This window comes from Neoarius graeffei, chromosome 13 (assembly GCF_027579695.1).
Source record: "Neoarius graeffei isolate fNeoGra1 chromosome 13, fNeoGra1.pri, whole genome shotgun sequence".
In the NCBI taxonomy this organism is placed as follows: domain Eukaryota; kingdom Metazoa; phylum Chordata; class Actinopteri; order Siluriformes; family Ariidae; genus Neoarius; species Neoarius graeffei.
The window spans coordinates 57,573,539-57,589,199 of record NC_083581.1 but is presented as its reverse complement, the minus strand read 5'-3'; the positions used below and the strand labels follow the sequence as shown (position 1 = coordinate 57,589,199).

The 15,661-nt window shown below is 41.6% G+C and overlaps 1 protein-coding gene across 2 annotated transcripts in view; it reads left to right on the top strand.

Annotated features, from left to right (window-relative positions):
- Positions 1–13,785, top strand: part of LOC132896951 (kelch domain-containing protein 8B-like) — a 314,670-nt gene extending 300,885 nt beyond the window's left edge. For both annotated transcript variants that reach the window (XM_060938146.1, XM_060938147.1), the window contains exon 7: positions 12,556–13,785. In XM_060938146.1, coding sequence (XP_060794129.1) covers positions 12,556–12,752 — 197 coding nt within the window. In that variant the 3' untranslated portion in view covers positions 12,753–13,785. The remainder of the gene's footprint in view (positions 1–12,555) is intronic.
- The last annotated feature ends 1,876 nt before the right edge of the window (positions 13,786–15,661 follow it).

The following is a 15,661-nucleotide window of genomic DNA, read 5'->3' as shown; positions in this document are numbered from 1 at the left end:
AACAACTAAAAATGCCTCTTTCCTGTTGGAGCTTCTGATTGTGTACTGAAGTACAGTAGCTGCTTTTAGAGTTAGATATCAGCATAGTGTTATTTAACTACTGGCATATACTGGAGCATTACTGGATTCATCTCATCTCATCTCATTGTCTGTAGCCGCTTTATCCTGTTCTACAGGGTCGCAGGCAAGCTGGAGCCTATCCCAGCTGACTACGGGTGAAAGGCGGGGTACACCCTGGACAAGTCGCCAGGTCATCACAGGGCTGACACATAGACACAGACAACCATTCACACTCACATTCACACCTACGGTCAATTTAGAGTCACCAGTTAACCTAACCTGCATGTCTTTGGACTGTGGGGGAAACCGGAGCACCCAGAGGAAACCCACGCGGACACGAGGAGAACATGCAAACTCCGCACAGAAAGGCCCTCGCCGGCCACGGGGCTCGAACCCCGTGTAGCGCTAACCACTACACCATCGTGCCGCCCATTACTGGATTATTTTAATAATTATTAAGAAAGAGGGCCAGATATACAATTAGGTCCATATATATTTGGACACTGACACAAATTTTTGTTTTTTACCTGTTTACTGAAACATATTCAAGTTATAGTTATATAATGGACATAAAGTCCATACTTTCAGCTTTCATTTGAGGGTATCCACATTAAAATTGGATGAAGAGTTTAGGAGTTTCAACTCCTTAACATGTGCCACCCTGTTTTTAAAGGGACCAAAAGTAATTGGACAAGTGATTCAAAGGCTATTTCATGGGCAGGTGTGGGAAATTCCTTCATTATGTCATTCTCAATTAAGCAGATAAAAGGCCTGGAGTTGATTTGAGGTGTAGTGCTTGCATTTGGAATATTTTGCTGTGAAGAAAACATGCGGTCAAAGGAGCTCTCCATGCAGGTGAAACAAGCCATCCTTAAACTGCGAAAACAGAAAAAAAACATCCGAGAAATTGCTACAATATTAGGAGTGGCAAAATCTACAGTTTGGTACATCCTGAGAAAGAAAGAAAGAAAGCACTGGTGAACTCATCAATGCAAAAAGACCTGGACACTCACAAACGACAACAGTGGTGGATGATCGCAGAATAATTTCCATGGTGAAGAGAAACCCCTTCACAACAGCCAACCAAGTGAACAACACTCTCCAGGAGGTAGGTGTATCAATATCCAAATCTACCATAAAGAGAAGATTGCATGAAAGTAAATACAGAGGGTTCACTGCACAGTGCAAGCCACTCATAAGCCTCAAGAATAAAAAGATTGGATTGGCTAGATTGGACTTTGCTAAAAAACATCTAAAAAAGCCAGCACAGTTCTGGAAGAACATTCTTTGGACAGATGAAACCAAGATCAACCTCTACCAGAATGATGGAAAGAAAAAAGTATGGCGAAGGCATGGTACAGCTCATGATCCAAAGCATACCACATCATCTGTAAAACACGGCGGAGGCAGTGTGATGGCTTGGGCATGCATGGCTGCTAGTGGCACTGGGTCACTAGTGTTTATTGATGATGTGACACAGGACAGAAGCAGCCGGATGAATTCTGAGGTATTCAGAGACATACTGTGTGCTCAAATGCAGCCAAACTGATTGGTCGGCGTTTCATAATACAGATGGACAATGACCCAAAACATAAAGCCAAAGCAACCCAGGAGTTTATTAAAGCAAAGAAGTGGAATATTCTTGAATGGCTAAGTCAGTCACCTGATCTCAACCCAATTGAGCATGCATCTCACTTGTTAAAGACTAAACTTCAGACAGAAAGGCCCACAAACAAACAGCAACTGAAAACCGCTGCAGTAAAGGCCTGGCAGAGCATTAAAAAGGAGGAAACACAGCGTCTGGTGATGTCCATGAGTTCAAGACTTCAGGCAGTCATTGCCAACAAAGGGTTTTCAACCAAGTATTAGAAATGAACATTTTATTTACAATTATTGAATTTGTCCAATTACTTTTGAGCCCCTAAAATGAAGGGATTGTGTGTAAAAAATGCTTTAGTTCCTCACATTTTTATGCAATCATTTTGTTCAACCCACTGAATTAAAGCTGAAAGTCTGAACTTCAACTGCATCTGAATTGTTTTGTTCAAAATTCATTGTGGTAATGTACAGAACCAAAATTAGAAAAATGTTGTCTCTGTCCAAATATTTATGGACCTAACTGTACTAAATTGTGTGTTCCCATTTTCAGGCCCAGTTAGGACACCATTAGATCACATTTCGTCTGCTTCCCAAAAGCAGATGACGTAGCAGTATCAATAGTGTGGCTAGGTACATGGTTTTCCCTACAAATTGGAATATTTTTGTATGCTGATTTTTTTTTCATTCCTTTTCAAAAAAGGACCTTTATGAAAAAAATTATTCTAACACACTGTGTTTTAATACTGTGTGCTCATTTGTATCTTTTGTGCAGATCTGGCAACCTTGGTCATACATTGAATTTGTCACATCCAACAAAGGAATTCAACTCACTTACAGCACTTTCTAACATTGATCATTTGTAAATGTTGCAGGAATATCAGTCACCCGCATAAAATGAAATACAGATACACTACCATTCAAAAGTTTGGGGTCACTTTGAAATTTCCTTATTTTTGAAAGAAAAGCACTGTTCTTTTCAATGAAGATCACTTTAAACTAATCAGAAATCCACTCTATACATTGCTAATGTGGTAAATGATATTCTAGCTGCAAATGTCTGGTTTTTGGTGCAATATCTCCATAGGTGTATAGAGGCCCATTTCCAGCAACTCTCACTCCAGTGTTCTAATGGTACAATGTGTTTGCTCATTGCCTCAGAAGGCTAATGGATGATTAGAAAACCCTTGTACAATCATGTTAGCACAGCTGAAAACAGTTGAGCTCTTTAGAGAAGCTATAAAACTGACCTTCCTTTGAGCAGATTGAGTTTCTGGAGCATCACATTTGTGGGGTCGATTAAATGCTCAAAATGGCCAGAAAAATGTCTTGACTATATTTTCTATTCATTTTAAAACTTATGGTGGTAAATAAAAGTGTGACTTTTCATGGAAAACAAAATTGTCTGGGTGACCCCAAACTTTTGAACGGTAGTGTAAATTATATACTTTTATGCAAAGTTGATTATTAGATTTGCAGCAGTCTTTTCAAGAGTAAAAACCAACTGGTATATCAGCCATATACACCATGCCATGTGTTCTACACCATTTATGTGTTCTGATATGAATCTTCATTTTAATAAGTATTTTGTTTATCAATACACATCTCATAATTACCGAAGATGCGTTTCCACTGAAGTCCTGAGCTTTTTGATGGTTCAGTGGTTGATCATTTCCACCATTTGAAATCAGCTTTGAAACTGCAGTTTGCACCTCACACAGAACACAGTTAGTAGGCGAGACCAGGCACAGTATGCATGATGAGCTAGAGCCTTGGTAAATTGAACGTTAATGTCAAATGTTTTACAGCTGTGTTTTGCAGAAGCAGCAAGTCTCATTTTGCAGGTGGTCTTGAGTGATTTAGTTGTACGTGAGCAAGCGAGCATGTCCAAATATGAGTCTGCTTGTGCACATGCCCACATGTGAGTGTTTGAATCTGTTAGCCAGGGAATTGCAGTAGAACCAAACAATGAATTACAGAAAAGTGTGTGTGTGTGTGGGGGGGGGGTTGATCTGGAATTGCAGTAGAAAGAAAACAATTAATTTAAATGGAGCCAAAATAAATCCATTAAAAAAGTCATGACTGCAGAATATTTTGCCTGCTATGGTGGAAGGTGGAACACATAACAGGTGTAGCAAAACAAGCTATAATGCCAGAAATGAGCAAAATAGTTTGCATGTTTTAGCCTACTCCTTTAAGAATAAATTATCATGTTTGTAGAGTTTTTAAAACAATAGCATACAGTATTACAGCCAGTAATTTAAGACTATTAACCAACAACTGCAACACAAACAAAACTTCTTCACTAGGCTAACTGTACCCAGATAACCTAATTGTACAAAAACTGAACCTCACACTGTAATGCACTACTTTTTATTTGAAGTTGGTCCAAAATTTGGTGCTGATTTTAAACTCTTTAATTACATCAGTTACATTAAGTGCATTAATACCAGACAGATTCTCATATGAGTACTCTTATACTGAAAGCTGCTGTGACCAACTCATACCTCATAAAATGAATTATGCCTGGATTATACCAGGATTATACCATGTGTGTAAAGCACATAAACTGCTAGAACCGGCAACTGGTGATATAGATCAAAGACTGATCAGCTGTTTTCTTTTATCATCTTAGACCAGCCGATCAGAGTGGACTCCAGACATGAGAGTTGCAGCTATTTGGGTTACTAAGTTACCATTGCTGGAGAATGAAATCAGCATTGTGATAGACATAGCACATCAGTTTATGACTAGACTGGATCATATTGATGCATCACCTCTCCCTGTTGTCGTGAAGCTGCAAGCAGTAAGAGACATAACTTTTTCCAATATTCAACACCTATTTACAAATGTCCACATTCCACAAAAAGGGCTGAGTGAAATGGACAGCAGAACTGTACAGCTGGTGAGGAAATAGCTCTGTCTAAATACACGCTCAACTAAATGTTTCATCTTCCAGAGATGACAGGATGGAGGACTTGGGGTCCCAAACTGTACATGGGCATATACAGCGACCCAACAATCACACCTACTCAACACGTTGAATAGTGATGACAGGTGAGGGAAATAGTCAGAGCATCTTTACTGCTAGACTTCAAAAAATGGAAGGTGCCACGTGCATGCAATGGAGAAGAAAATTTCCTGGAAAAATTTCCTAAAAAAAAAAAGCCAATGGGATGGATTGAATGAACAAGCACAGGGGTTTGGGTTTGGTATGTGGTCAGACTGACCAATGCAGAAGAACAGGCACTGGAATAAAATGGATCTTATCCTCTTAATCAGAAGAGGTCTCTGATGCAGTGGTCGTGGACTCATCAGGATCAGTAGATGCAATGCTGCATTAAAATGAAACCGCTCACCTGCTCCAGCTTAGAACATCAAAGCAGACTCTTCTGGAGATTCAGAGTTCAAACCCTGCATTATTGGTCCAGCCTAAAGCTCCAGGGAAAGCTGGCAAAGCTTCTGTTTGCTGACCACTCCGTATCACACACCATTTACAGTAATGCCACATCAGTTAGGAGATCCGTATCTTTTGCGTCAAAGCTTGCCTGCAGGTTCTCCCAACTAAATACAACTTAGCATTGTGGTTTCCCTCCACCCATTCACCCCTTTGTTTTCTGCATGACCCTCCACAATATTTAGAGTCAGTAACCCATATCATGAACAGATGTACTGTAGCTCTCTTAAAGGACTGTATATTACCAGATCTGACAGATTTGTAGACCTGATAGCTGCACAAATCCCACACACTCAGAGGATGAGCAGTCCTATAAACACACTGCTGTTCTTTCTGAATGGTTTATTTTGTCCTTGGACACTTTTACTGGAATTGCAAATACATTGGACATTGTTACCATTTCTCAGAATGACCAAAAAAGTTAAAATGTTTGAAATATCATGTGCCTTTGATCTGTTTTTAGAAGAATCATACTGTACAAAAACACTAAAATACCAATCTCTCATTACTGAGAATTACCACTGAGAATTTAGGACACAAATGTCAGCTGATTGTCCTGGTTTTGGCAGCTTAGGTCATGTACTGGTGGTATGTGGACTTTGTATTTGGGGGTTACATCAAACAAGGGCCAAACATTTGGCAAAATGCTGTTCAATGTCACAATTATAGGAAGTGTGTTTATTTGGAAGAAATGATGTTTCCTTTTTCCTTGAAATGTCCATCCATCCATTATCTATAGCCGCTTATCCTGTTCTACAGGGCCGCAGGCAAGCTGGAGCCTATCCCAGCTGACTATGGGCGAGAGGCGGGGTACACCCTGGACAAGTCGCCAAATCATCGCAGGGCTGACACAGAGACAAACAACCATTCACACTCACATTCACACCTACGGTCAATTTAGATCCACCAATTAACCTAACCTACATGTCTTTGAACTATGGGGGAAACCGGAGCACCCAGAGGAAACCCATGCAGACACGAGGAGAACATGCAAACTCCACACAGAAAGGCCCCCATCAGCCACTGGGCTCGAACCCAGAACCTTCTTGCTGTGAGGTGACAGTGCTAACCACTACATCACCATGCAGCCCCCCCGGAAATGTAAAACCCCTAACGAATTGTTAAACTGCTTAAATCTGTTAGATTATTCAGAAACTTTGATTCCTGAAGAAAGAGGGGGGAGTGTTGGCCTGGGAATTGCCGCAGAAAGAAACCAATTAATTAAAGTGTAGGCAAAATAAAGCCAGTCATGACTGTGGTACCAGTCAAAAGTTTGGACACTTCATGTCTTAAAGTAATGATGGATGTCGTTTCTCTTTACTTAGTTAAGCAGTTCTTGACATAATATATATTACTACAGTTGTGGAATAGGGTTATTTACTGTATTTTTATTATTTACTATTTACTGTTTGATCTCAAACACATTAAGAAGGCAAGAAATCGCACTAACTACCTTTTGACGAGGCAATTGAAAAGCATTCCGGGTGACTACCTCATTTAGCTGGTTAAGATAATGCCAATAGTGTGCAAAGCATCATCAAGGTGGCTACTTTGAACAATCTAAAAGATGAAACATATTTTGTTTTTAACACTTTTTTGTTTACCACATAATTCCATATATGTTCCTTGTGTTATTTCATAGTTTTGATGTCTTCAGTATTGTTCTACAATTTATAAAATAGTCAAAATACAGATAAACATATGAATGAGTAGGGGTGTCCAGACTTTTGACTGTATGTAATTTGAGACACACCTCAAGTATGTTCAATCTGTTATGGACCAGTGAACAGGTGTTATGGACAGTACCCCCCGTTTCAGTTGGTACTGCACCATTTGCATTGAATGAATGCAGGATGGGCTGCATGGTGGTGTAGTGGTTAGCGCTGTCCCCTCACAGCAAGAAGGTCCGGGTTTGAGCCCCGTGGTCGGCGAGGGCCTTTCTGTGCGGAGTTTGCATGTTCTCCCCGTGTCTGCGTGGGTTTCCTCCGGGTGCTCCGGTTTCCCCCACAGTCCAAAGACATGCAGGTTAGGTTAACTGGTGACTCTAAATTGACCGTAGGTGTGAATGTGAGTGTGAATGGTTGTCTGTGTCTATGTGTCAGCCCTGTGATGACCTGGCGACTTGTCCAGGGTGTACCCCGCCTTTCGCCCGTAGTCAGCTGGGATAGGCTCCAGCTTGCCTGCGACCCTGTAGGACAGGATAAAGCGGCTAGAGATAATGAGATGAGATGAATGCAGGATACCCACAGTCACCCACTTACATACACACTGTTAATAGTAAGCATGAAGCTGATCATAATGTGTAGTCAGACAGATCCCTGGGCCCTGTTTGCTTTTAACTATGGACATATGAAATAGAAACAGGCTTATTTATGAACAAGCTGTTGGGAATCTTCTGATCGTTGAAAATTGCATCATGAATGAATTTTGAATTGCTCTTGCTCCTCCAAAATTTAAATGAGCCATGATTTATCAGTTCTAGGATGCTACCCTTAGCACCTCCCCTGCATGAAACAGATTCATGCTTATTCTATCCACAGCTGGTAGAATACCAAAAGCATTTTTTTTAAAACCCATTCACAGTAGAGAGTCTGCATAATGCAAGAAATGGGAGCTATATTGAGATTCCCAGAACAATAATGAGGGCTTTCAAATAGTGTGCCATGCCACAACTCATCGTAGTGCAGATTGCAGACACCATGGTCACATTGTCGTTTTCTGATTACCTCCAGCAGGAGCTCCTGTGGCCCTGCATTTGTTCTTCTGAGAAATTATGATGACAAAAGTTACCCCCAGCATCATGCACATGCTCACATCATCTGTGCATCAGTTTGAGTCTCTATGGAAACTGGTACAACTTAGGCATGATGCGTGGTGATGTTGGTCTCACCATCAGACCTCATGAATACAGAGAGAGAACATTCTACATGGTGTGCTTCTCCCTGGGAAATGGAGGAAATATCTTCTGTCAAGAATTGAGAAATATTTAGTGGCATGGCTGAGATGGTCTTTTATATTATCTATATTGGGCAAAAAGCAGTGAAGCACTACCCACATTTCAAGGATTTGCCTCATCAAAGAGGTTATGAGGCAGAATCTATGTGCATGCTGCATAATTTTTCCAGATATCTGCAAGGTGCCACCTGTCAAAATCCACATTAGCCCCCCAAACCCACCAGGCGGCAGGTGTTCTGTCTGAAAGAAACATCCGCTGTCATTTGTGTGTGCGTGTCTGACTGCAGTGGGGTGATGGAAGGCTGCTGTGATGATGTGATGTTGATTGAGCAGCTGGAGACACAGGCTAATGATATGGCTGTGCTGGGTTCTCAGAGCATCTGTCTAAGAGAAACTCACAGAAGAAAAGCTGCTTCCTTCTTCCTCCAGAGCAAAGGAAGTAATAAACACATTGAATGCTATCAACCACACTCTCATTCTTACTTATTATTTTATTAAGTATATAAATGTGTTTATTGTTCATGGGAAAGTCCATCCATCCATTATCTGTAGCCGCTTATCCTGTCCTACAGGGTCGCAGGCAAGCTGGAACCTATTCCAGATGACTATGGGCGAGAGGCGGGGTACACCCTGGACAAGTCGCCACCAATTAGCCACCAATTAACCTAACTTGCATGCCTTTGGACTGTGGGGGAAACCGGAGCACCCGGAGGAAACCCACATGGACACGGGGAGAACATGCAAACTCCACACAGAAAGGCCCCTGTCGGCCACTGGGCTCAAACCCAGGACCTTCTTGCTGTGAGGCGACAGTGCTAACCACTACACCACCATGCCGCCCCTCATGGGAAAGTCAAAATCACAAAATTATCACAGGTTCTTCCAACCACGTACAAGTACAATTAAACAGAGGTGGACAAAGTACCCAACTTCATTACGTAAGTCTATGTGTCTGGGGAAAGGGAAGTTTGGGCTTCCCTGCTTAGACTGCTGCCTCCGCGACCCGGTCCCGGATAAAGCGGAAGAAGACGAGACGAGACGAGATGAGTAACACTCCTCCCCACCCCCACAAAGCAGCATGGTAGTGTTCTGACCCGGCTCTGGCAGTGTGCACACATGCATGTGTATGTTAATCAGGAAGACAGTGGAATAGCTGTGAAATGCAGCTTGCTCAGAAAATAAAAACGACAATCCAACCTGATTAAAACCCAGATCCACACCTTTAGCTTAATAACTGCCCAACAGCAACACTGCTTTAAGCAAGACAAAAAAATGCCAGACCATCATCTAACATCAAAACAAAAAATTACAACAATTTGTTGTGACTGACTAGTACAATACTGTCCATCTCACATCTCACAGGTCTCGCGTGTGTGTGTGCACGCATGTGTATGTATTCATGCATATATGAATCTGCCTGTGGAATCATGGTGGTTTACTGTTAAGCTAGCTAGTCAGTGAAACTCCACCTGACATGCTAGCAAAATCTTTTCAAACTCAAATTCATATTGGGTAGCTAATGTTACTAGAAAAGAAATATTTCTACAACCCCAATTCCAAAAAAGTTGGGACAAAGTACAAATTGTAAATAAAAACGGAATGCAATAATTTACAAATCTCAAAAACTGATATTGTATTCACAATAGAACATAGACAACATATCAAATGTTGAAAGTGAGACATTTTGAAATTTCATGCCAAATATTGGCTCATTTGAAATTTCTTGACAGCAACACATCTCAAAAAAGTTGGAACAGGGGCAATAAGAGGCTGGAAAAGGTAAAGGTACAAAAAAGGAACAGCTGGAGGACCAAATTGCAACTCATTAGGTCAATTGGCAATAGGTCATTAACATGACTGGGTATAAAAAGAGCATCTTGGAGTGGCAGCAGCTCTCAGAAGTAAAGATGGGAAGAGGATCACCAATCCCCCTAATTCTGCGCCGACAAATAGTAGAGCAATATCAGAAAGGAGTTTGACAGTGTAAAATTGCAAAGAGTTTGAACATATCATCATCTACAGTGCATGATATCAAAATATATTATAATATCATATTATGTATATATATATATATATATATATATATATATATATATCATAATAGCAAAAGATTCAGAGAATCTGGAAGAATCTCTGTGCATAAGGGTCAAGGCCGGAAAACCATACTGGGTGCCCATGATCTTCGGGCCCTTAGACGGCACTGCATCACATACAGGCATGCTTCTGTATTGGAAATCACAAAATGGGCTCAGGAATATTTCCAGAGAACATTATCTGTGAACACAATTCACCGTGCCATCCGCCGTTGCCAGCTAAAACTCTATAGTTCAAAGAAGAAGCCGTATCTAAACATGATCCAGAAGCGCAGACATCTTCTCTGGGCCAAGGCTCATTTAAAATGGACTCTGGCAAAGTGGAAAACTGTTCTGTGGTTAGACAAATCAAAATGTGAAGTTCTTTATGGAAATCAGAGATGCCGTGTCATTCAGACTAAAGAGGAGAAGGATGACCCAAGTTGTTATCAGCGCTCAGTTCAGAAGCCTGCATCTCTGATGGTATGGGGTTGCATTAGTGCGTGTGGCATGGGCAGCTTACACATCTGGAAAGACACCATCAATGCTGAAAGGTATATCCAGGTTCTAGAGCAACATATGCTCCCATCCAGACGACATCTCTTTCAGGGAAGACCTTGCATTTTCCAACATGACAATGCCAAACCACATACTGCATCAATTACAGCATCATGGATGCGTAGAAGAAGGGTCCGGGTACTGAACTGGCCAGGCTGCAGTCCAGATCTTTCACCCATCAAAAACATTTGGCACATCATAAAACGGAAGATACGACAAAAAAGACCCAAGACAGTTGAGCAACTAGAATCCTACATTAGACAAGATTGGGTTAACATTCCTCTCCCTAAACTTCAGCAACTTGTCTCCTCAGTCCCCAGACGTTTACAGACTGTTGTAAAGAGAAAAGGGGATGTCTCACAGTGGTAAACATGGCCTTGTCCCAACTTTTTTGAGATGTGTTGTTGTCATGAAATTTAAAATCACCTAATTTTTCTCTTTAAATGATACATTTTCTCAGTTTAAACATTTGATATGTCATCTATGTTCTATTCTGAATAAAATATGGAATTTTGAAACTTCCACATCATTGCATTCCATTTTTGTTTACAATTTGTACTTTGTCCCAACTTTTTTGGAATCGGGGTTGTACAGTTTGTTTATTTGGCAAGATTATGCAAAAACATTTCTGAAAGGGGCGGCACGGTGGTGTAGTGGTTAGCGCTGTCGCCTCACAGCAAGAAGGTCCGGGTTCGAACCCCGTGGCCAGCGAGGGCCTTTCTGTGCGGAGTTTGCATGTTCTCCCCATGTCCGTGTGGGTTTCCTCCGGGTGCTCCGGTTTCCCCCACAGTCCAAAGACATGCAGGTTAGGTTAACTGGTGACTCTAAATTGACCGTAGGTGTGAGTGTTTATGGTTGTCTGTGTCTATGTGTCAGCCCTGTGATGACCTGGCGACTTGTCCAGGGTGTACCCTGCCTTTCGCCCATAGTCAGCTGGGATAGGCTCCAGCTTGCCTGCGACCCTGTAGAACAGGATAAAGCAGCTAGAGATAATGAGATGAGATTTCTGAAAGGACTTCAGATAAGTTAATGTTATTCATGTTAGCGTAACTCCGTTTTTACATGCTAACCAACAGTGTCCAAGTTAACTAGCTATGTGTTAACGTTAGCCGTGGACAAGGCGATGACAACTTGGCAGGCAAATCCATAGAAAGTTATTTGACTAACCAGACTACATAGCTATTGCAACATTATCGCTAGCTCTAAAAGCACATAAAACTTCATTGCAAGCTTTCTCTTGGAATTAAATGTTTACATACTTCAATATGCTTCCGCAGGTCGGGCGGCGAGTTTTTGTAGGCTGCAAACATTTAAAACGAAACATCTCTTTATTCCTTTCAGAAAACTGTAACATGGGTTCTAGCTATAGCTATGGGTGCGTGTATTCCCCAGAAGAACTGCCTCCTTCCATTCTGCAATCAACTGATCATGTTAAATAATGCTGCGGAGAAGCCATTGATCTTGATCCAGTCTATGGACGTGACATGACCCTAGTGATTACTTATAAGCTCAGTGTCACCTGTGAAAAAACCAATCATGTGTTAGAAAAGAAAAAAACATCCAATTTCAAAGCCACTTCATAGTAATGAGGACGCTGATAGAAATGTAGTGGAGTAAAAAGTACGATATTTGTCTTTCAAATGTAGTGAAGTTAAAGTCATAAGTTGCCAAAAAAATTTATACTCAAGTAAAGTACAGATACTCAAAAAGTGTACTTAAGTACAGTACTCAAGTAAATGTACTTCGTTATTGTCCACCTCTGCAATTAAAGTATGAGTTTTATATAATTATGCACAAAAAATTGTCTGCACAAATCTCTTCACACTTGTGCTAACATGCGTGTTTGTGTTGACTCAGGTAATCAGCCTTCGCCGCTGGCCTCTGTAGAGAGTTATAATCATGTGAAGAGGAGATGGGAGGCTGTGGCTCCAATGCCCACCCCGCGCTGCTCCTGTACCCCTCTACAGACCACGAACATGCTATTCCTAATTGGAGGTGTATCACAGGGTCCCAGCAATGCAGTGGAGGCCCTTTGTCTGCAAGAAAGTGTCTGACACATCAACCCGTCTCTTGTACCTATGAAGGATTTGTGCTGGACTCTGCAGGAATAAGAGACATGCAGATGAGTCCTGCTCTGCCCGAGTCCTCCTCCCATGCACATCTGACACTTCAGTGGAGACAATCTACAGGAGTCTGGACAGCAACATGAATCTCTGGCTGGACTAAAGACTTTGAAGTCTCAGACAAGCAAGCAAAAAAATCTCTATGTACACACAACTACACAGGCAGAGGTCCAGATACCTTTGAACTGTAATGTTTTGTTTTTTTTTCACAATCAAAGCAGGGTACTTTTCTGGATAAACTCAAAAGGAACTTAGGGCCATATCCACCATGCTGCTGCAGAGTTCACCTGCAGTAGCACGTTTAGCACTTTTTCTATTGCATTAGAGAAAAAGCAAAAACGGAGTGGATCTCTCTCTGCAGGAGTGGAGGCGTATGTGTGTGTATGTGTGTGTGTGTGTGTTTGTACCTTCACAGCCATGCATGTGTGAAATTCAGCACTATTATTCTTAGAGCGAGAAGAACATGCCACTAACGGTTAATACTCGATGCCTGCACTGTAGCATGTTGTGGGACGGTTTCAGGCAGTAATGGAGACAGAGTGAATCAAGATTAGACAGCAGTAGCGTGTGTTTTCGAGGAAGTGACAGAGCCCCGAATAATGCATTTAGAACTTCAAAATTGCCACATTTAGCGTATCTATAATACTCCCTAATTGAGCGCTTGGCATGCCAGCTGATGGTTTTAGTGAGAGGAATATAAGTAACATCTTCAAAGCAGTTTTCTAAAAGTATAGAAGTGAGCAGCATCATGCTGGTGTCATGTCATGCCTATGGTTGGTCTTAATGGAAAATAGAAGCTATTTGGAAAAAACAACAAAATCGAACTAAGGTTGTCATGTGGATGCTCAGATCAAAACCCAATCCTGTCAGGTAATATACACACAAACACGTACATCACATTATTGCACATATGTGGTATATACATCACTGGTGCTTTTGTGTATTTCACCATGAATTAATTGAAAATGGCAGAAAGCTAATGTGCAGGTATACAGGGTGTTTCAAAAAAAAATTTGATATCATTTCACAATCTAAAAACTTTGTCAATCCTCGTTCAATTGACCTCAAATTTTAACAGCATGTGTGGAAACAGGTCAGACTTTTGTGTTTAATGTATTTTGTTTTTATCTTTTTAGGTATAGAAATGCCATTCAATGGAAAAGAAAAGGCGTTTTGCGTGTTAGAGTGCTGTGTCTCAGGCGGCACGCATATTGAAAATTTGTGAACTCGTTCATGGAATCCGCATACCTTTGAATTTATCATTCAAATTTTGAGGAATAAATATTGTATTGCTCAACATTAAGCCTGTTCACTTTCATTAGCCTAGACTATGTAGTTTCTGGGATATTTACATCTCAAATAATATCAATTTTTTTTTGAAACACCCTGTATTATGCGTATAGGAGAAAGAGGTTTAAATAGTGGTGGCAGTGGTGGACTAAGAGCCCTAAAATACCAAGGCTGACAGATGACTGTCTGATCCACAATTTGCAGTCACGCATACGATAAAAGCTACAGCTGGAATGCACATGTGTTCTGGCCCATCCATCCATTCATCCATCCATTATCCGTAGCCACTTATCCTGTCCTACAGGGTCGCAGGCAAGCTGGAGCCTATCCCAGCTGACTATGGGCGAGAGGTGGGGTACACCCTGGACAAGTCACCAGGTCATCGCAGGGCGGACACATAGACACAAACAACCATTCACACCTACGGTCAATTTAGAGCCACCAATTAGCCTAACCTGCATGTCTTTGGACTGTGGGGGAAACCGGAGCACCCGGAGGAAACCCACACAGACATGGGGAGAGCATGTCAAGTCCACACAGAAAGGCCCTCGCCGGCCGCTGGGCTCGAGCCCAGGACCTTCTTGCTGTGAGGCGACAGTGCTAACCACTGCACCACCATGCCGCCCCAGCAGTAGTCCAAATTTGTCATTTTAAAGACAAAACAAACAAACCTATGTTCCAAATTGCTTCCAACTGTTTTAAATAGCATGTCAAAATAGTATCAGTGTGTTATCAGTATCAATAGTGGTGTACTATATACTTTGACATACTATTTAGTGCAGGATTATGTAGTTGGGGACATAGCATGCGACTGTGAAACAGCTTCCTTGGTATGTAAACAGTGCCATTTAATTACAAAAGTATAGCTAGCGACAGCTGATGAGCAGGAGCTGAGATGCTTTGTCTTCTGTGTCCTTGCTTTCCTTTCACTTCTGTTTCTTAGAATGGACACTGACAATAGGGATACAGCAAATCTACAAGTCACAGTCAGCTGCCAGTATGAACCCTGAGGCATTATAATACCCCAGGCTTTTCTCACAGTCTGCTCTTAACAAGATGCCTGGTACCTGATAATGAGGCACGTATATAGTCACACAGTCATATTTAGACTGTCTCTAGGGTTTGCTGCTGCCTCACAGTCATATCTGTCTCTAAGGAAGGGTTAACTGTCTCACATGAATGCTGTGTGGATGACGAAGACATTCATTTACCTCCAGCATTCGAGTGACACATGGCCTGCTGGCGAACGTGATGATCAAAGGACCATGCGCATATGGTCCATGCACACATGTACACACCCACTCTTACCAAGTGCTTCTTGTTTGTTTAGATTTACACGGCCCTAATGAGACAACTGTGATCATTTGCAGGTTGTAGTCTTTTGCCGCATGTCACAGTAGACATTTGATAGCTCATGATGACACTTGACACAGTGCCTGTGCAGAGATCACATGGAAACACATGAGAATACATGCACAAGAAGAAGTGCTGCTTCTAGAAAAGGACGGCTTATTTTTGTCGTCCCACTACACCATCGCAAGCTCTACTGC